The sequence below is a fragment of the Necator americanus genome, chromosome IV, assembly GCF_031761385.1.
Source record: "Necator americanus strain Aroian chromosome IV, whole genome shotgun sequence".
NCBI classification, from domain to species: domain Eukaryota; kingdom Metazoa; phylum Nematoda; class Chromadorea; order Rhabditida; family Ancylostomatidae; genus Necator; species Necator americanus.
The window spans coordinates 7,726,419-7,748,525 of NC_087374.1; the positions used below are offsets into that span (position 1 = coordinate 7,726,419).

At 39.4% G+C, this 22,107-nt stretch overlaps 2 protein-coding genes across 5 annotated transcripts; both read left to right on the forward strand.

Moving 5' to 3' along the window:
• Window positions 1-1,843: 1,843 nt before the first annotated feature.
• On the forward strand, window positions 1,844-8,000 carry RB195_000618 (uncharacterized protein; the record flags this gene model as incomplete). The annotated part of the gene is made up of 6 exons (XM_013450100.2): window positions 1,844-1,981; window positions 2,773-2,982; window positions 3,256-3,318; window positions 5,174-5,362; window positions 6,579-6,752; window positions 7,809-8,000. The coding sequence occupies 6 exons, from the start codon at window positions 1,844-1,846 to the stop codon at window positions 7,998-8,000; spliced, it is 966 nt and encodes a 321-aa protein (XP_013305554.1).
• A 598-nt stretch (window positions 8,001-8,598) lies between these two features.
• On the forward strand, window positions 8,599-22,043 carry RB195_000619 (uncharacterized protein; the record flags this gene model as incomplete). 4 transcript variants are annotated; one of them, XM_064197056.1, is made up of 30 exons in its annotated part: window positions 8,599-8,761; window positions 10,488-10,614; window positions 11,754-11,845; window positions 11,985-12,216; window positions 13,105-13,131; window positions 13,716-13,825; window positions 13,884-14,576; window positions 14,642-14,847; window positions 14,905-14,953; window positions 15,050-15,109; window positions 15,200-15,327; window positions 15,387-15,525; window positions 17,213-17,328; window positions 17,439-17,563; window positions 17,635-17,741; window positions 17,808-17,980; window positions 18,563-18,679; window positions 18,784-18,954; window positions 19,013-19,109; window positions 19,400-19,482; window positions 19,548-19,607; window positions 19,674-19,812; window positions 19,871-19,955; window positions 20,042-20,151; window positions 20,684-20,774; window positions 20,833-20,932; window positions 20,982-21,098; window positions 21,688-21,756; window positions 21,815-21,895; window positions 21,963-22,043. In XM_064197056.1, 30 exons carry the CDS (start codon window positions 8,599-8,601, stop codon window positions 22,041-22,043), a joined length of 3,948 nt encoding a protein of 1,315 aa, XP_064052935.1. The 4 variants fall into 4 exon arrangements, with proteins under 4 accessions (XP_064052935.1, XP_064052936.1, XP_064052937.1 ...); XM_064197057.1 differs by lacking the exons at window positions 8,599-8,761; window positions 10,488-10,614; window positions 11,754-11,845; window positions 11,985-12,216; window positions 13,105-13,131 and adding exons at window positions 13,412-13,513; window positions 13,575-13,612; XM_064197055.1 differs by lacking the exons at window positions 8,599-8,761; window positions 10,488-10,614; window positions 11,754-11,845; window positions 11,985-12,216; window positions 13,105-13,131 and having other exon boundaries at window positions 13,720-13,825.
• Window positions 22,044-22,107: the final 64 nt, after the last annotated feature.

Sequence of the window (22,107 nt, forward strand, 5' to 3'; positions counted from 1 at the left end):
ACGAGTTATTCAATCAGAAACTAATCATCAAACATTTTAAGTGCATACTACGCACTAAAAATGGTTGATGACTAGTAGTTTCTAATCTGTGTCCGGATACAGAAGTTTCCACCTTGTCATCACCAGAGATCCGACATCCGGACCCAGTGCTCCGAACCCCCTTCACTTTTGAACAGTTGACGAACGGACCTTCCCAGTTTTTGACGTTTGGGGAACGAACCCCTTCACTTTTGGACGGTCGCGAAGGGATCCTCATCATTTGAGCTGCACCCCACGAGCTAGACCCCCTCCACCTGAGAAGGGTCCGGCTCCTCCCTATCACCTACAGCCATCACTACACTGTTTCCAGTGTTCTTATTTAAAGAGAAGGTCTGTCAATTAAAAACATGTAAACCTACTTTCCTAGGCACACAAATTAAACGGGAAACGTAGATAACTAAAATTTTTGGCGCGATTTTCAGGAAAATGTAGTTGCGGGGGAGGCAATCGCCCTTATTTCCCGACTCTCTAACTTACTTTTTTCTCTTTTTAACTCCAGTTTATATGTCATAGGTCCTCCAGGATTAATGCTTAGGTCTTAGGGCCCCTATTTATTTGATTGTTTACTTCGAGAAATAAGGGCGTCACTAAGTGCCCCCCAGACATTTTACCCGCGATTTTCTCCCTTAAAGGCATCACCCCACGAATTTGAGGTGGTACGGAATTCAGGTGGGGTATTCTTATACGGGATAGTAGATTATGGAGAGGGAGGTGATTCTGTCCATTTCTTCCTAATCGCCGTAAAAAAGGGTCCGGAAGATGCGGCTCGTGCACAAGGCTGGCGCGCTCCAATCGGACTCGTAGAAAGTGCGCGCTCGAAGCCGTATCCCCCGGACCCTTTTTTACGGCAATTAGGATGAAATGGAGAGAATCACCTCCCTCTCCATAATCTACTATCCCGTATAAAAATACCCCACCGTTCAGATGATGTGTGCGTTCAGAATCGAAACATTGAAGTCCCTAAATAGAAAAAGCAGTGCTCACCGATATTCTTTCAAATATAGAATCTCCTGAACTGTTTAATATTTCTGGTAGCACTCGAACACATTTGAAACTCGACCAAAGGCAAAGAGAAGGCAGAGATTCAAAACGATATCGCTCTACTTCTTCCTTTATTTTCTTCCGTCCAAATTCTAACTAACTTCAAAGAAAAAAAACTTAAGACAACTCATCCGCAAAAGTAAATGAAACATACGGACAGTAGAGGAGAAACATGCTGACATGGGACAATAATATGTCAGAGAAACCTCAACCGCACGAGAAATAGACTTATGTTGACATCAACCACTTCCCCTCAACCTAACATGGGATGGAACAAGCGTGACGCAAATCAATCACCACATCCAAACGGCATCAATTCCCAGGAAAAAACCCTCTGAACTACGAATTGAGTTCGTGCTCGCGCTCGAGACGTGCCGAGAACGATACTCAGCGTACGCGACGCGAGCGCACGCGTCGCCGTAGTGTAGGGCGGAACAGCTCTCCACACTTGGCGCTCAATAATTTCCCAGCCGTGGAATGTCATCGATTCGCTTCGTTGACTCATCGTATCACTCGCGGTCACCTACTTCTTCCTTCAATGATTTCGAGAGGTTTCGATGTTGTGAAACACCTCTACACGTGAAATATGTATATATATCTTCTTTGTTTGTTTGTTCTCTAGTAGAATTGCGTGCGTTCAGTGTGATACGTTCCGTTTTCTCTACTTACTTTAATCGTGGTGCAGTGTTACGTGTTTTATTTTGTTCAACATCCCCACTATTTTGTAGTAAATTTTGTTTCTTAACAATAAGGTTCAGTACCAATGACATCCGTGGTACAATCGGCGCCTTCGGGAGACGTGCTCGACCGAGCGATGATTAAAGATGTGGATCAGTGGATTGAACAGCTTTACGAATGCAAGCAACTTACTGAGAATCAAGTGAAAATCCTTTGCGAAAAGGTTAGTTTGTTAGCTAGTACGGAAGAGTGAGCATCTACTCGAATTCCACAGTTTAAATCGGAGGTTTGTTCATTCTCCGAGCTGAGGGTTGCGGATGTTCTTTCTTTCTCGCTTTATAAACGTAATCATAGACAAAGTTAAAACTATCACATTCCTCGTGTTATAGTGCTTAAAACTTGTTCTTAGTCGAAATTTGCATGCGCTGTATAGCTTTTTTCGTTGAGTTGAATCGGTACTAGCACATAGTATAGCTGACCATATCCTTTCGAAATTACGTGACATATATTTGTTCAAATCGACAATGACTTTGATCAAAGAGAGGCCAAGTTATCTGTGGTCAGGAGAAATCGTATTTGCCAATGAATAAACTTTTTCAAAATTTACTTTCCATTCAGTAGTGAACAAAACGCCTGAGAGAAATTTAAAGAAGGTCACTGCATTTGATTGATGATCATTTACTAACTGATTTAGCATTTCTGTTTACTAATAGTCATTTTACTGTACATAGATTGCATATTTTTGTTGTGTTGTAAGAAATAATGTTATTGTGGTACATTAACGTAACTGTTTCATGGAAAAGTCTGATTTTCATCTGTATTTAATGTTTCTGCTATTTGCATACTTAGAGCGGACGTTGTGAGGTGTTTTGTTAGCTGGAGGGGTAGGATTCCTGAAAGTTTAGAGAATTGAGGCTAGGTTTGGGTTCCGAATATGTTTTTTATTTTTCGAGTGCTTATTGCGGTCATTATAGTTTGTCCAAGTTTTTTCCTTTGTTTATCTGGGTTTCTCAGGCAAAAGAAATCTTGGAAAAGGAGTCGAATGTGCAAGAGGTGCGATGCCCCGTGACTGTATGCGGTGACGTGCATGGACAGTTCCATGATCTTATGGAGTTATTCAAAATGGGAGGCAAAAGCCCAGATACGAATTATCTCTTCATGGGTGACTACGTTGATCGTGGTTATTACTCAGTTGAAACTGTTAGTCTACTCGTCTGCCTTAAGGTCAGTTTCCCTTTGCAGATAGTTGATCTTTTTTCTTTACGTCAAAAGAAACTTGCAAAGATAGATCCAGAGATTTCCTTTCTTCACAACCGGCCTCTAATGTTCCTGTGCCAGCCTAGTCATTTTGAATCTACCCATCTTTCTTTTCGTTGTACACTTCAAAAAAGGAACTGTTCTAAACGATAGTAGTGGACATGAAATATTTCTACTATTTCCATTCCAAAGAATCAAGTTATGTTTCCTATAAATTCTGTAAAACTGAACATATTTCAGATAAGGTACAAAGAAAGGGTCACTATTCTTCGTGGTAATCACGAGTCTCGACAAATTACTCAGGTATGTATCTGACTTTTAAAATCATATTCGAACTCATTTAAGCTTTGTTTCTTTAACATTGATTCTCGTAGTGTTTGAGACGATTCTCAAAGTGTATTCACTGCAGTGGACCCTTTGATAATACTTTGGCATAAGTGCGATCGTTGGAGTAGAATCATCCCTATTTTGTTCCATGGGTTTAAGAATTAGGACACCATCTTTTAGTTCGTCTCGTTCATAATTCATGTTGTACTCGTATATTTTGATTAGCGAACTGAAAGCGGAAAGCTTTCTCCTCTCAAACGATGAATTTTTCTAAGACATCATTCATTACAACGATCCTCCACCATCCGCTTGTCTCCGGCACTTGTATTCCACCACTGGTGGTTAGGTAGTTGTGCTCACAGCACAAATATAGCAGCATGAGACAAAGTAGAAGTATGGAACTCGTTTTCTCTCTACTCCGTTCTACAAAGAGGAAGTTAATCGGTCTCAGAATACTTATGGAACACCGCATTACATTCACATTTTCCTTATATAGAACGAAAAGAGAATAAAATCATTAAGGAGTATCATTATGCCCCAGTAGCTCATATTTTTTTTCGCCGATATGGCAGCTATCGAGAGTGTTCACCAAGACTTTCATCCCTCCAGGGTCGATAAAGTGGTACCAAACTTGTCTGGAAGGATAAAAACACTGACTTGACACACCGGCTAGCCCTCAGAAGTCGTTGTACAGGATAGTTACACGTACCTAGACTTAAAACGATTCTGAATTGAAGTGAACGCAATGGCGTATCCGAAGCGGATTGATTAACGCCAGACACTTTATCCTTCATCCACTTTATGAGCTTTTAGCTAGAAGGAAAAAAAAAACAGTTGTTACGTTTAACATACTGAGTTGTACATCAACAGTAAGCATACACATGTGCTTTTCAGAACTTCTAAATACAAATATTTGTTTCTTTTTTCAATCTAAGAATTTTACTTGATGTAATACCGCGGCCAGGAAGCTTTGTTTCAGCACTTCATTTGTAACGTGAGATTTGCGGTCCCAGTCTTTCTGCAGGGAAAACCGCCAACATCTGCACATTGCGCTTTTTAGCCAAATATTTAGCCTGTGCTAAAATCAAACTTTTCGAAGCCGTTACTAACCACGTGGAAGGGTTAACTTAAGAAAAGAAAAAAAAAGCAGCATAGGAATGAAGATCAAATGATGTTAATGTTGTTCTGTATGAATGCTGATACCAAGCAATGATGCAAATAGTAGAGAGGGTTCGTTTCTCATCTCTTAAAGTTTTTCGTTGACATTCGGCGAAGAACGTCAAGTGAGGTTTGCTGGGAAAAGTGTAGAATTGCCAGCTATCAAGGGCGAGTGTAATCTGCCGCTAAGAGTATTGGCCGACGTCTCATATTTGCTGCAGTTGCAGGAGTATATACACCTTTAACCAGTTGTTTGCTACCAGTGTTATCTGGAGTACAAAAGAAAACATATGCTATATTTTTTTGCTATTTAAATGTGTGTTTCAACTTGCATTGTATGTGCAGTTGTAAAACGCTAAAAAACTGTGATACAGGCAGTAAAAAATGTTTGGATGTGAAAGATTTTCCTATAGCTGTATAGAGCGGAAATATGCTTAAGAAGTCCTTGCATTAGTTGAGAAGGGTCTCTGTCAACCATACAGGGGCCGTAGCTATGTTCTAGTGATGTCGTCCTACCAAATCTCACATTTAACACTGGATCGTTTCAAATGTGAAGGAAGTTGCAACAGTTTTTATGGGGACCCTAATTATTTTCCATTTCTCAACAAATACTTCTTTGTGAGCCAATCAACAGTCGAAGAATTAATTTGATTACAGGGTAATTTTTTTTCAGGTCTACGGGTTTTATGATGAGTGCCTGCGCAAGTATGGTAATTCGAATGTATGGAAGTACTTCACCGATCTTTTCGACTGTTTTCCTCTCACCGCTCTTGTCGATGGTCAAATATTTTGTCTTCACGGTGGTTTATCTCCATCGATTGACACACTTGATCACATAAGAGCGCTTGATCGTATTCAAGAAGTAAGTTTTTTTTCAGCGTTTGTGCATGAATTTCGCACTTTTACCTCTTCCACAGTCTTTTTGTCGCGTTATTACTGTTCCCATGTTATCATTTCACAAAAGACGAGTATTAAACAGTAATATTTTGGAATTTTGGGACGTTTGTGAAGACAATCTCCTTCTCTATTTCCTTCCTTCACTATTTTTTTTATTTCTTATTAGCAGATGAACGTAATACCAGAAGGCGGAAAAGGGGTGGCGGAATTATATTTGTTAGGGACATATTTCCTCATACATATTATTAAGGACGCGCCTGTGAGAATCTATTGCGAGATAATCAATGGTAGATGCATATACAGTACATTACTGATGAAGTTGTAGTCCTACCACATGGTACAGAAACTGTATGAACAAAAGCTTTGAGTAGTACAGTGTGTGGAGTTGGGATTTCACAAAAAAACCTTTTTTCAAGAAAAAAAAAGCATTCTTTGTTTTAGTTTTCCTAGAAGAATGTTCGAAGAAGTTCTAAACGTTGCATTAGGCCTCACAGATAAAATTCCCACATAAGTTGCGCGTATGTTTATGGCTGTTTTTATGCGGGTAGGATGTATTCGCGGGGCTCCCGTTGGCAGTATTCTCACATCTTCAGCTCAGTCAGTCAAAGGTGTGCGGGCTATAACATGCAGCTTTGATACTGACGTCTTATGTTGATTGTGCTACAGGTAAAAGTCAAGTCTTAGTCTCACTCTTGGATAAGCAGTACTGCTTATTTTCAGTTAACGGATGTCTATTGTGTTATTAACAGTTTATGAAAAAAAAACTCTGGTAGTTGAGTGTTAGATGACGTTCAGAAAACTGATATGAAAATATGTTAAATCCCTGCTGCTTATAGTCTTGTCGGTAGTCTAAGTTCCTAGAATCGATTGTGTATGGTAAGATCACATTAGTTTTGTAATTTAATAACTTCTAAGCCACTTTTCTTGAAGTATTTCACTTGTGCAGCTCCGATGTTACAGTTGTCAGGCTTTTCTTAGGTAGAAGGAAGTAATCAATGACCTTTTTTTAAAGATGTTAAAGTTCTTCTGGTTATCTTAATTATTATCATCTTGGTCGCACCGGGTTATAACATTTCCATCACTCATGAAATTTTAGTTCCGATTTGTATTGTATATAAATATTGTTTGCTGAAATTTCTTTTCTTTTTTTACTACTAATTTTATGGTTCCGCTATGTTTAGGTTCCACACGAAGGTCCTATGTGTGATCTCCTTTGGTCCGATCCCGATGACCGCGGAGGCTGGGGAATCTCTCCTCGCGGTGCTGGCTATACTTTCGGACAGGACATATCAGAGACATTCAATCATTCCAACGGTCTTACTCTCATTTCCCGTGCACACCAGCTTGTCATGGAGGTAATTGTTTCGCTAGACACTTACTTTCAAGTATTGTAAAGTCAGCAGCTGTTTATATTGCGAGGTGTAGAAAAAAGCCTTAACAAAAGAAAACTTTATTTGTGGAAAAGAAGCTCGTGGACAAGGTAAGGAACTATGGGGTTAATGCACAAGGTTTTTGAATTTTTTAGTCGTTTTTTTACAACAGCGAAATTTTCAGATAGCTTTGCACTTCACTTCCTAATGCATTAGTGATTTTAACTGAATGTATGCAAAAATGACAGTAGTAGTTTTACGTTCTAACAATTAGAAGTACAAATTGTGCATTTTGATTAAAAAAAAAAACCCTCCAGGGTTGTTGTTCTTCTTTCCTAAGTTTTGTCCCATTTTCCGAACGCTGCCCTAGTCTTTGTTATAAGCAACAGAAAGATTTCGATTGGGATCGTAATCCACTGTCTTGCCGCACACTAAACAATGCTACAAGTCTGGAATCACTTATTAGTCCTCGCTCTTACAATTCTCCGAATACTCGAGTTTTGGAGTCTCTTTGTTTGGACTCGATTTTGTTTTTCGTCAGTAGCATGTTTTTCCTCAATTTGAATGTTCAAGCAGATAGCTAAAAGTTATTTGATCGATGATGAAAGGTCTACTATTTTTTTTTTATTGAAGCACCGGTGGCTTCCCGCACAGATGTTGATTTTTATTTATGTTTACTACTTCAGAACATTGTTTTTGAAGTTCTATACAAATAAGCCGAAATTTCGTCACCGTATGCTCACCAAAATTTGTCTGCAGTTGTAGTGATTGCTTGCGCAATCGGTTTAAAACTTCTGGCGACTTCGTATTATATAGTTATAGGCGCAGGTTGTGGACCTGATTTTTTCTTGTCCATAGAAATGTGCACCTACTGAGCTAGACGAAGCGTTTCAAAATTGTTACATGCATTTTCTTTGATGCTAGCTATCTCTTGCTGAGTTATGACTTTTGTGTCTGTGTAAGAGAATCTTCCTGAAGCAATCACCCTGTGTAGTTTCGACTCCCATATTATTCGAATAAATCTTATTTCTCGTTATTCAGGGTTATAATTGGTGTCATGATCGCAACGTCGTGACTGTATTTTCTGCGCCGAATTACTGCTATCGATGTGGGAATCAAGCAGCTATGGTCGAACTGGACGATGAATTAAAATACTCATTCTTGCAATTTGATCCTGCTCCAAGACGAGGCGAACCACACGTAACGCGAAGAACACCGGACTATTTTCTGTAGTATATTTGTGGGTTGCTTCCTACACATGGTCAATAATATCTTTACATTTTCTTCACACCTCAGTCGCGCAATCCTTACGCACATCTGCTGTCATTATGAAGAGCGAAGATGTCTCACAGTTATAGTATCAGTAATGTAATTGTGATCAATATCACAAATAGGTTTCTGTTCTCATTTGGTTCTTGATGACAACAACATGCGATTTTCTAGGATTTCGACTTGGTAGCTTAGCGTTTGCTAACCTTTCACGCTTTCCGGATCTGTTCTTTACCGTATTGTGCGTGTTGTATGTGTCTCGAGTGATTTATCTACAATTGTTTAAGTTATTCAATTTATGAAGGATAAACCACAGTTGTACTCGATCTGTTTACACCAAATCGAACTTTTATCGCATCTAGCAAGTCACTGGTATGAGCCACTATTTACGGATAAATTAGTTCATATGGAATATGCTTACTTAGATATTCCTCAGGCGATTCGTTTCGGATTGTTATCTTTCATCACTTCAGTCACAAAGCGCTTATTTTGAAAAAAAAATTCTAAACATCGTGAACAAGAATAGCACTGCAAACATAGTAGGAGCACATCTCTTCAGCGGATGAGTTCTGTGCGTAGTGGACTACGTACTGATCGTGCACCGCACGCAAGCAACGACACTGACGCAATTATTCAAACAGCTCCAACACTTGGAAGCGGGAATCTTCATGATGTGGTCCGGCTACCAGCTGGAGAAGACCTTAACGAGTGGCTAGCAGTCAACAGTAAGTACATCATATAAGATTTATTATCCTGCATATCCGGACAGAGGTAACTCCGGGTGATTTATTCGAAACGTTTTGCAGTTCAGCTTAAAGTACACTCTTTTAAGGCATAATTCTTATTTCTTACGAAAATGTAGTCGAATGCATTGTTCAAGAAAGGTTATGCTCGATGCCAAATTTTGACAAAATTCCTTTTCCCACAAAAGTTTCTTACAAATATGATAACGCGCCATACATTTTCTTTATTTTGGAATACAGTTGTCGGCATTTTATATGCTGGTGGAGCTTGGACTAGGAAGCGCATATTTATCATTGACAGAGTTTCAATAGAAACTAGTCCACATGGAGATCAAAAAAGGGTATTTTCCCACGATTTGCCCTCTATTGCAGCATAGCCTTGATGCTTGTGCGCTTACTGTGAAATGCCTACAAGTACTAAAACTATTCTTACCTTCTTACATTCTTTGTTCACAACGTTTTTCATGACTCGAAATTATTCGTGATTTTTTTTATCCTTCTTTGAACATGCAAACGAAAACTCTAAACATACTTTACGGCTTAGTTCTGTTTGGCAATATATTGATGATTCACACAGCAAAGAGCCTTCTAATTATTGACTTTTATAGAAGTGAAATATTTATGCTTTTGTTCCTCACAATATCTAGATTTCCTATTCGTTTTTTTTCGGATAATTTTGTTAAGGATTTGTTACGTTAATTTATTTTCCAGATTAAATCAAAAATGATGCGTTCTTTACCATTCCGAGATACGAAGGAACATAAACACAGTTTCGAATTCAACAGATTTTAAGAGCAGTATATTCTTCAACTTTCTCTCAACCGTTAACAACTCATTTGATATTCTTGGTGCGCATTAAAATAATCCAGCTCCAAATTAGTAACATTGGAGCCACCGAGCGTGGAGGCCTCTATACCGCGCTCAGTAAAAGAGGATTCGTGCAAAATAATAACGCTGGAGTGTACTACTAATGAGGTTTATTTAAACAGCTTAATTTCTGTCTTCGTTCTGGAACCATCGCAAATATATGTGAAAGTGTTTTTGAGTCGTGCATACACTTAGATCATAATGGTTTTGTTAATAAAGCACTTCAAAACACTACCGGAAGTGGAGCATATTTGGTGCAGACAGAGATTTTTTTACAAATTTTTTACTGTCACTGAAGAATAATTGAAGTGCGAAAAGAGAAAAGATTAGGACTTATTACATGGGAATTAGCTTATTTGTAAGAGAAGTGAATAGATGTTTAAGCAGGATATTTTCAAATGTTTCAAGATTTTTGACTTCTCTATGCAGCTACCGATCTGTAATAGGACTAATACGAGAAGTAGCGCGAATTTTGAGGCTTAAAATAAGAAGGATAGAAGGAACTCGAGGCAGAAACGACTAAAAAACAAGAAGTCCAGAAGGTGTTAACATAGATACGTGTCCTCAAAATGAGAGAGAGCATTTATACGTTACTGAATGTGCACAGGAATAAGATCTGCTTTGTTTTGTCAACAGTTTTCTGTTTCTGTTTTTTTTTTTCACCACAAATAAAGTCGACTTTTCATTTTGTTCAAGGCGCTATAACCTTTTATAGGTTAAATTAGAATTGTTTAGAGTACGAAGGCTTCTTCGAAATTGTGCAGTCCCCGCGTCCCATGAAAAAAAAAAATGAAAATGACAGTATTAACCTTACACTTTTCCTTTCATATTTTTATTTTAGTAATGGATCTATTCAATCAAGTGCGCATGCTGTATGGTACTATTACTGACCATTGCACCAACGAAAGCTGTCCACAAATGACAGCTGGGGTCACACACGAATATTTCTGGACTGAAAATGACAGGATGTAAGTAGTTATAACCCGTTCGGTCCGTCTGTTGTATGCCTTTAGATTGTCACGCTCTTGTTCTGTTGAAACAGCTGTTTTTCGCTTCTTCTACAATGATTCGCACACATCAACTGTTAAGGCCAAAAATACGACTTCTCCAGTTCTTTAAACATCATTTCTTGTGCTCTTGCTTCTAACATCTCACTATCGCTAAGAGTCCGCCGAAATCCGTGTTGAATTAGTAAAGCACAACTTTTTAGACAAGGGAAAAACTTTCTATCGGGAGATTCTTCCTTTCTCGTACGCACAAATCCAACTCCCTATTTATTTATTCCTATCTTTTTTATATTTTGTTATTCTAAACCGAATTTACTGTCGCTTTGTCTTATTGCTTTGCTAAAACCTGAGGTTTTTGAAAGTTTGCTGTGTGTTCCTCCTTATCTTTCGTGAGCAAGTGTTGTTAACATACTCTTGGGCAAGAGCAGATGTAACGTGCAACAACAAAGTCTCGCAGTTTATGAAATCATTCCGATCGTGTCTTCAAAGTGAAAACTCATCTGCTAGAGACCATATGAAACCACTTAAGACATGGAATTGGGGCTTTGTACTCGGAAATCAGGACTTGGATCCAGCTGTTTGGAAATCAATAAGGGCGCATTCATAAACGCTCCCGCAGTTATGTTCCTCTTTCGACATAGAAATCCATATCTAGTTTGTTCAAAAAACCAAAGAGAGCTTTGTGGTAACTTTCTAGTTTAGCAAAAATTCCCCAAATGACAGGAATCCAACTCTGAGATGATTTTTTTCGCATATAAAAACTATGTGTACATCATAGAAGTAGAAAGCTTTTCAGTAATGGCTCTAACGGAGAGTCATTTAGACAGAATTCGTTGTACCCTTCAGCAATTCAGATCCAAAATGAACCTTTTTTATGTCAACGAATTCTCAAAAATGGGCGATTGTTTGGGTCTATGTAATTTTTGGCTGTGCTGTACTTATGCTTTTGTCACCATACGAAGACGATTCTTTTCACTTGTGCTGCAAGTGGTCTAGGCTACATTTGTGCATGATGCCCTCTAAGACGGCGAATCGTTTGAGCCAGTTCATTCCAACTCGCTCAGATTGAGTCTAATTTTGATAATGAAGTTCGATTCCAGCCTATCTTGCTCTGCTCCAATGTATATTGATTATATGATGACTTGGATACAAGATCAACTCGACGATGAATGTGTGTTTCCTTCACAAATTGGTAGGTGTATCACAATTTCATTCACGCAACCAATTTATAGCATTAGTAGTTGAGTTATAATTAATTTAGTAATTAATTTGAGTTTAAGGTTTAAGTTAATTTACATTAGTGTTGCTGAACTTAACTGCAATTTTCTTAGGTCGATCTTTTCCGCGGGACTTCGTCGAAGTATGCGAAGGAATAATGCGTCGTCTTTTCCGCGTGTACGCCCACGTCTACTCTTCCCACTCTGCCCGATTCAACGAGCTGAACGCAACTCCTCATCTCAACACCTCCTTCAAACAATTCATACTTTTTGCTCGACAATTTCAATTGATCCCTACTAGAGAATTGGAACCACTACGCACAAAAATTGACGAGTTAATAGGAGTGTCCTGATCACTTCAATTTCTTCCTTTTACTGGTTGTCAGTGCTCTTAAAGAGTTTCTGGTTCAAACTACTGTGATACCTCTGGATCCTATTTATTTGTTGCGCCTAACGCTGATGAATCCGAAATATATCTGTCGAATGAAGATTTGCTCATCAAATCCTTATGTGTAACATAGTACAATCGTTGCATCATGATAAGATCCACTTCTTAGCGTTTATGTTTGTCTTTTCTAGTGTTGCTTAGGTAGGTGAAACGGTACACAGACATCAATACAGCTCACCTATGATGTGTATCATACAACACAAATATCTTTTGCATACCTCTTGGTAACTCTTTCAAAAGCTGCGTTTTTTGAAATATCCCTTTTGTGACGACGCATGCGTATGTTATTTTGTGTTTTCCCAGATGTAATGTGCTCTAATTGCTCTGAGAGCTTTTAATGTCTCAAATCTCTAGATTTCTGAATAGAATTGCGCCTTTTCTCCGAGATTCAGATAGTGCTGTCAAGCGGGGTGCACACAGTTCTCTTGGAAAAAAAAACTACCCCTTCTAACCGTAAAATTATCACTTCAGTTGCAGTAACACAGTCTGTCTAGAACTTCAATCCAATTCCACAACTAATCAGATCGCTGTGACCTAGCCATAAACCCAGTTTAGGTGATCTCATCACGGTGGAAAGTCGTAATTGCAGAAGAGATAACCACAACACTTCTATTAGAATTGAAGCGATTTTGAAATAGTTCGCATTAAGCAAAGTCCACAGCTACAGATACTCTAGCTGGTAAGAAAAATCCGACCCCTAACAATTCAAGAAAAACGGCAAAACTGATGCATAATTGGAACCACGACATTTCAAACAACTATTGTAAACGGCGCGCTCGTGGACAGGTCGGTACCAGCTGAGATACGAAACAGGTATGAAATATGGGTGCAATGAAGACCATCCGCTATTATTTCACTTCATTTAGGAGGTCTTATAATGCCTACATTTGAAACGACCCAAGTTTTCGAATCCCATATTGTAAAATCACCGCAGAACCCACTAATATGAACTGGAATACTCAAAATACATGACAACAAAGCCAAGGACACTTACAACAACGAGCTAGTTTGAGTTCTTGTTGGAAGATGAACACATCTACACACAATCATCAGCACAACACTCCCGAAACCACCGAAGGCGGTATGGCGAACAATGTTTGATGGTCCTGAACAGAACACCCCGAATAGCTATCTGGTCGTCGGTATTCTTACACCAGTGACATGGAACTTGGAAGGTTGCCAAAACCTTCCGGCTGTGCGGTGTGGAGGTTCCGCGTAGCCATTTTCTTATATCCAAGATCCAGCTTGGAATTCAGCGCTGTTGCTCTTCGCGTGGTTGTTTTGTTCCTTATAGGTGTTTCGTGTTACTTAGATATTTGTTTCGTGGATTTTTGTGCCGACTGCGCCTGATTTCCCCTAGGAATTTGCATTTTCTGCCAACGTTGAAGTTGTTTTAGAGTTATGTTTGCGCCTCCTTTCCCTCCTACAAATGGAGGAGGGCCTGGAGCTCAGCCACAAGCCACATTCCCTGCACCAAACATGGCTACAGGAGGCGCACCTCCACCTGGTTGGTTTTGTCGATGTCTTTTGTGCTGTTTTGATTCTTACATTCTCCATATTTTCAGCGATCGGTGGATTTCCCAAACCATCCATGGATGCTTCACGTGGATATCCTGGCATGCCGCCACATCCTGCCAACGGACCGCAAATGCCTGCAGCAACGAGCGCACAGTCTCCTATGGTACCTTTTCCAGCCCCTGTTTCCACCTCCGCCCACCAACCATCTACTTTTCCTTCTGTCGTGAACGGATTTCATAGTGCGGTGCAGCCGCCATCTCAACCTCCACTACAACATGCAGGCGCGCCAACAACTAGTTATCAACCTGTGCAACCTCCGTCATCTGTAGCTAACTTTCCAAGCTCTCACCATCCTTATGGAGTGAGCCAGTCGAATGGACCCATACCAACGCCTACAGGGCCACCACAACCAACACATATGACGCAAAATCAGCCTCTACCTATTCCACCTAATTACAGTGCAGGCCCTCAACAGAATGCTCCGATCCCGGGTTATCCTCAGACGACTTCACATCAATTAAACTCTGCAGGAGTTCTCAACACAACTGTGCCCGCACCTTCTCAGCAACAACGTCAACCACAATTGGGTCCGAGCGGAGCACCCCCACCGCCATCATTCCCGTCTTCTGTGCCTTCCCACGCATCTCCAGGTTTCCCAGTCCACGGTGGTGCTATGCCCTCTTTTCCACAGCCAGGATTTGCCCATTCTTCTGCTCCTTCAGGTCCGCCAGGACACCCAAGTATGTTGTAAAAAGCTTGATTTAATTGATTCTACTTATTATGCATGCAGTTTCGTCCTTTTTAGTGATGGGAGGTCAACCATCTTTTGGACCTCCTGGAGGTATGCCTCCAGGAGCTAGCGCTATGCCTCCAGGAGCTCCAATGGCAGCGGGATTTCCACCGGTACCTGGTGGTCCTCCCACTGGCTTTCCGGGAGCTCCAGGTATGCAACCACGACAACCACAACCTCAACCGCAGCAACGACTTGATCCGAACATGATGCCTAGTGCTGTGCGTATAGATTTACTAACTAAAGTACAATAAAAAAATATCTTTACTTTGTTTAAGGTTGAGGTTATGGAAATTGATTCTGCACAAGCTGGGCAGTTTCCTACAGGTTCGTTTTTAAGTCGGCATGGCTATCTTCAATCTTGAGCTTGAAAGGGATTGTAGATTGATTAATATGCTTCTAATCATAGCTCTATCGCTATAGGTTATCCACATGCGAACCCTCCTCCGCTTGTTTCTACAGACTTCTACGCCGTCGATCAAGGTCAACCACGTCACAGTTCCCTTTATTTTATTACTGTTTTGTTTCTGTGTGCAATTGTTGTATTCAAATCTGTAGTTTATTAATCTGTAGGAAATTGTTCTCCGAGATTAATGCGATCTACGATATATATGGCACCTGCGTCAAACGACTTGCTCAAAGCAGCGCAGATACCGTTTGCTGTAGCTATATCGCCATTTGCTGCGCTTCATTCTCAAGAGGTCGGAAATTCTAAGAAGTACTTTTCTAGTGCTATATAAATTTGTGCTTGTTGTTTCAGCGTCCTCCCTCTGTAATCGATTTAGGGCCCGGAGGCCCCGTTAGGTGTCAGCGTTGCAAAGCTTATATGTGTCCTTTCATGGAGTTCCAAGATGGAGGAAGGCGATTCCGCTGTCCATTTTGTCACGCCTCCACTCCTGGTAAGTGAAGTTTGAATTAAATTATTCCCAAGAAGATGCCGCCTTCACTTTCTCATATTACCAACTAACATATTGCTGTAAAGCGTGCACTGTTCTTCCTGTCCGCAATGTTTAATTCAAAGGGGATGCTATTTCGATGTTTTTCCAACGAAAAACAAACACAACAAACTACGCAAAGGTAGCTGCGGTCTTCACCTAGCGGTTTCGGAGAGGACGGCGCTGTTTTCAATCACCCTTGTATGTGGCCTCAATCTCGGGGGCGGAGTTAAATGGTGCCGTGCAGATATCCATTGTAAATCCGCTGGAGGCACAACCGGACAAGGAACTCGATTTTTCTTCCCAGAACTGTAATTTCATGTTCATAGACCGTTCACAAATCCATTTGAATTTTTTTATTGGCCGGAAGACACTGTTTGTGAAGATACGGTTTACGCTATTTTGCATTACTCACTTGAATAACTTAGTTATCTCGGCATGGTTCAAGCGACATGCTGCAAATTAATTTAAGACGAAGTTTTAAAGAAAATGCTGAGCAACTCGTAGGGGATAATCCCAAGTCAGATTAAGGACGTACTTCTGCGGTGTCCTGATCTGAAGAATGATGAAAGTAGCCATAGTTAGACGCTTCATGCAATTTTGGTTGGTTTAGGTAGGAAGTAGCGGTTTATTTTCGGTCGAGTCTGCAGAGTTCTGCTGCGCAAATAATTGTTTGCAACATTAATTCAATGGCATTAAAATTATTTGTGGAAAAACTGCGAACCAGCTGTTGAATAGAAGCACTGTGCATCCTCTACCATGTGTCAAATAATAAGTCCTACAATTTCTGCTCCCTGTGACTGACCACCAGGCCGAAAATTCACGCAATTTTTCAAACCTTCAATTTTTGCCTTACGAAAGTTACCAGCATTCCTCTCGGTTCACTGCATATTAGCGTAAGAGGATCTGTTTCCTCTCTTCTATGCACATTATCAAAACATTGCACAAACTAGCGTTTTTGTGTAGACTGACTATTCCCGAACAATTCCGCAAATCCTAACATGAGGCTGTTTTATTTTTTCATTTTCAAATGTGCATGAATGATCTTCTTGAGCAGAGGGATTGCACGTTCTATTTGCTTCTCCAGTATCCTTTTTCGACCGTAAAAATATAAGAAAAAATACTTCTTCTCGGAGATCATTGTTCTGAGAACTTGTGCGGAGATCTGCGTTGAACTTCATGTGTCTTTCATTTTGAGATATTTATCATATTTATCACATCGCAGTTTTCTGAACCCCTAAATTCTGGATAAGATGGACTAAAATGTGAAGTGAATCGTCCGCTTGTGAATTTTCACCATTCCGGCCTATTTTATTAAAGTTACTCTAACTGAGAGTCAAACTTTTTGTTCTTAAGAACAATGTGATACAAAATTCCATCTTTTGGACAAAATATGTTTTGTTTATGATTTTTCAGCTTGAAGACAATATTTTAATTTGTCCTATAATTTCATTCGTGTTTCCACATCTTTCTATTTTCCAAATATGAATATCTGTATGTCAGTATCAGTAATATCAGTAATATGTCAAAAAGGTACCTGTAAGATACTCTTCTTAAACATCAGAACATAATTGTAATTCACGGAAATCGTCTCAAACTAATCTCCAGTTCTTCTTTCCTCACAATATCGACGTCAATTCCTGCCTTTTAGTGGAGGATGTTTATTTTGCTCATTTGGACCATACTGGTCGCCGAACTGATATCGATCATCGGCCAGAACTGTTTTTGGGAGCCTACGAATTCATTGCCACTAAACAGTATTGCAAGGTGATTAGGTTTTTTTTTCTTATGCCAGATGTCGCTTTTTTTACTTTCCAGTCTCTGTTAAATATTCTCGATTCGCCATATGTAAGTTTTTGTTACCTTTTTTTCTTCAGAACGGTCTTCCTCCGAAGGAGCCTGCGTTTATATTCATGATAGATGTTTCCTACAATGCAGTGCAAAATGGCATGTTACAAGTTGTTTGCTCTAACTTGGAAAAACTTCTTAGTCGTCTGCCCAAGTGCGTTAACACAATGGTTGCTCCTAACATACTATACGTATTGCAGATTTGGTGGATTTTCTTCCTTTTAGGGAACTTGGTGCTTCCGAATCAGTTATTCACGTAGGGCTGGCTACATTCGACCAGGTTGTACATTTCTTCGATTTGTCTGCTGCGCAACCTTCAATGATGGTAGTAGGTGTGTATAAATACATAGGGATTAGGATGGTTACATAAGGATTTTAATAACTAATCTTGCTTTAAGGTGATGTCGGGGACATGTTTGTTCCTATCGTTGATGGTCTCCTCCTACCTTACTCTCAAGCGGCACCGTCAATTCGTGCTGTGCTCGCAGAAATTCCTCGCTTATTTGCACCTACAAAGATTACTGAAACCATATTAGGACCAGTTGTACAAGCAGGATTGGACGCTCTTCAGGTCTTATTCTTAAATTTTATCCTCTTTGCGGTTCCTTTGCGTAATCTAGCCCAAGAAAGAATGACATAATTTCATATAAAAACGATTTTTTTTTGCACTACTCGTCTTGGGCAGAATGTCTTGTAAGAAAATTCACTAAGTGGTTGACGGGTGTTACTCGTAACTGAACAGATCATTCATTCTGGTTCAGTAGCATTCCAGTCAGTCGTTGGTACTTTTTTTTTCTAATCGTAGGAATTTTTACAACACTTTTTGCTAGCGCAATGAGTTTCCCAAAAAGCTGGCGTTCTAGCGGAAACAAAACTGCTCAGATCGCTACTTCTTGTGGTACTTGGTCAGTTGTTCAAATTTGAATTAGAAGAGGGGACCTGTTCCGCATAAAAATTCTAGAAAGTCGACGAAACCAAGTTTCTCTTTCGGAAACAAGATTAGCATTGATTTCCCATTACAGGAAGTGGCGACATAGTTGTGAAACAGATTTTGTCTGATTTTTTGCGGATGGCAAGAAGGGGTTTTAGCTAGTTTATCGTACTGCCGTGATGACATTCATGTTAAAGTTTTTGTTGAAGATGGGAAATTTAGTGTGCCGATCGTGCTGGAAAAGTCTTCATTTTCTCGACTTCACTGCCGAGTTTGGAAGCACCTGGAAAGCTGAAAGCAAGAAATGAAAGAAATCTGCTCGGAACTGACAAAGAAAAGGTCCTTATGCACCTTTCTAGATTATACTCAAGTTGTTCATCTATTCTTTTTTTTTGCAGCACGCTATTTTGTATTGGTATGTTTTATCACGGAAATATTTACAGACCGCACTTACGCCCCAAGGCGAATTTTACTCCAAACTTGGTGAACAGTGCGTGAAAGCTGGCGTTACGGTAGACTTGTTCTTGTTCCCGAATTCTTTTATGGATGTTGCATCAATAGCCCAACTATCTGCTGTGACTGGTGGCAATGTGTACAAATATCAGTATTTCGTGGTCAGTGGCACTGTTGTATTTCCATATTACCGGCTACCGGCTCATCTTTGTGGTTAAGGCAGATAAGGATGCGTCTCGTTTCCTTGCTGATCTTGATCATGATATTTCACGTCAAATAGCGTTCGATTGTATGGCTAGGGTTCGATCAAGCGCAGGTAATATTTGTATCAGCCGTAGCTCGCCATTTTTTCTCACAACATAGTCTAGCGGACACAAAACGGAATAAGATGAACTCGAGGCTCGTGTTCTGTATTTTTTAAAATTTTTTATTTTGCTCAAGAAATTTGCCTTAGAGTCCCGTTGAGTTGTGAAACACATGCATCTGAACGTACCTACACATCTTTATGTACAAGACGTTCTATAACACAGTTTGAGTAGCCCGAAGTGCTCCTAAATAATGTTATATTTCTTCTCATCCTTTTTATTTCTCTCTCTACAATCTTAGGTATTCGTCCGGTACTTTTCCAAGGCTCCTTCTACATGGAAAACAGTACTGACCTAGAAATGGCCTCCATCGATGAAGACAAAGTTTGTTTTACTGGTTGATATCTTTATTAAGTAGACTGTTAATCATGGTAGTGATTATTTTCCAGTCTTTCTTCGCTGAACTTAAGCATGACGATAAGCTGTCCGACCAGAACGCAATCATACAAGTAGGCTTGTGTTGTTTTCCGAACCTGTATGAGTTTTTAAAATGTAAACTGCTGTTTTTTTTGTAGTGCGCAGTTCTTTTTACATCTGCAAGTGGACAACGTCGCCTTCGCATTCTCAACATTTGCCTACCTGTGTCATCAGACTACAATCAACTGTACAGAGTGGCCGATCAAGGGGCCCTCGTATCGTACTTGCTGAAAAATGGTGAGTGGGTTCCTCTTCATCGGTGTTTGATAAAAAAAAAACTAATTTTTCTATTCAGCTGTCCAAGCGAATCGTGAGAAAGGCAACAAGGAAATGAAAGAGCAAATCTTCCAGCGTTGTGCGCAGATTCTTGCCACATATAGGTCTCTTTATGAACTCTTGTCTCTTCGCAGTATTCTCCTTTAGATACGAATCATATCTATGTGAGAAGATTAATAATAAGTTACAGGGAGAAGGTTAGTGAATCTGCACCGCTTGGACAACTAATTCTTCCAGAAACACTGAAGCTTCTGCCCCTCTTTGTCAACTCCATCGTTAAAAATGACTCGATTAACGGTGGTTAGCTTTTTTCTCCAAAATTATCATCAAGCTTCATTAAAGTTGAACAAATCCTAGAACTTCTAAAAGATTCTGATATGGTTGTAACTATTGTAGTTTTTTAAGGGGTGATATGTTAGATACATATGAAGTAGAGGGGCAAAAATATGAATGCCATATCAGTAAAGTGGTCGGATTTTGAGGTGACATTTCGTTTAAATGTTTGATTAATGCTAACATAGGAGGTTTCAGAAGTGGGAAATGAAGTAGTTAACTTTTAAAATTATGGTCTTTGAATCTTGGAGCTCAAAAGTCTTGTAGCTTTCTTTAACAGTGTATTTGTACAAGCGAAAATTGTACATTATACGCAATTAGGTAAATTTCTTTTCCAACTGGGAAACAAGTCAGTCTTCACTTAATTCGTCCCATTTCTGATAAAAATGTTAATTTAGAAAGCTATTGATGACTATATCTTTTTCTATAGTCACTACGTACAATTTGGATGCATGTCAATAAACTAAACAAATAAACAAAACTAACAAGTCCTTTGTAGGCAGTGAGATGACCGTCGACGATAAAGTATGGATGATCGAGTTGATCCGAGGGATGCGAGTAGATCATGCAATGTTGTTATTGTATCCAAAGTTCGTCTAAAGTTTGACAGCTTGTGAACAAAAAGAATGTAAATTAATTGTTTTACAGAATCGTTCCTGTTGATCACCTAGAACTCCATGATCCCTCAGAGTTGACAAACGTTACTGGAAGCATCAGAGCGAGCTACGAGAATCTTGTTCATTCGAAGGTGCGCATGGGTTTTTGTTTGGATCTCACTAAACAGTGTATTGCTTCAGGCGTATTTGATTGATAATGGGATTGTGTTATTCCTTTGGATTGGACTTGGTGTTGCTGAAGCTTGGGTGCAAGATATTTTTGGAGTTAATAATGTTGCCATGCTTGACACTGAGAATGTAAGTTTTTGTATCTTTTAAATAGCAGATAGGTTTCTTATCATATTTTTAATGAAGAATCTGGCAAAACTAAAGAAAAAACTGAAACATTGTCAAGAATGTGCTCTTCTCCCATGAGTACAAATTTACAAATTAATTCCTCAGTAAAGATGAGAAAAAGACATACATGAACCATGCGAATAAGCATACCTGATGGTCAAGTCGGAGTTCATTCATATTTCAGATGATTTTTCTACATAATGCAATCAAAATTAATTACAAATTAAGAAAGGATTATCCGGATTGGGAGAAAAATGTGTTTTATTGAGAATGGAACCAAATCTGAGTAGGAGTGTCATATACTTATGTTCAACGAATTGACAATGTTTTCACTTCACAGGATTGGTTCAGACTTCATCAGAATTGTTACTTAGGCTGCGATTTTGTCTACCCTAAATCATTTACTCTTTTTTTTTAATTTGGTTTCTTTTTGGCAGATTTTTTTTTCATCTAGTATTAAACAGATGGTGCTGATTTAATAGAGATAGGAAGTTCTCCTATGTGTTCGGCTGCGAAATGTGTATTCGATAATACATTCATTCTTATTTAGGCCCAGATACCTGAGAAAGACAATGCACGTTCGAGAGGGCTTCGAAGAGCAGTTGAATTGCTTCAAGAGGTTCGTATACAGAATGAATTTGGCAATTCCATGCGCTTTATTTCGTTTTGCTCTTTAGGTGGGTCCCCGAAAACGAAAATTGTTTGTCGTTCGTGAAAAGGATGCGCTAGAACCATGGATGAAGAAATTTTTGGTTGAAGTGAGTAATAAAAAAGATTCTATTTCTAGTACTTTCTCCATTTCTCAGCTTTATTTTGTTGTTACAGGATCGTTCTGGGCCAAATGTCATGTCTTACGTGGACTTCTTATGTTATATTCATCGAGAGATTAGGAATATACTTTCATAACCGAACAATCTATATTTAAATGACTCCTAATTATTATTGTGATGCATTGTTCATTTTTGTTGTA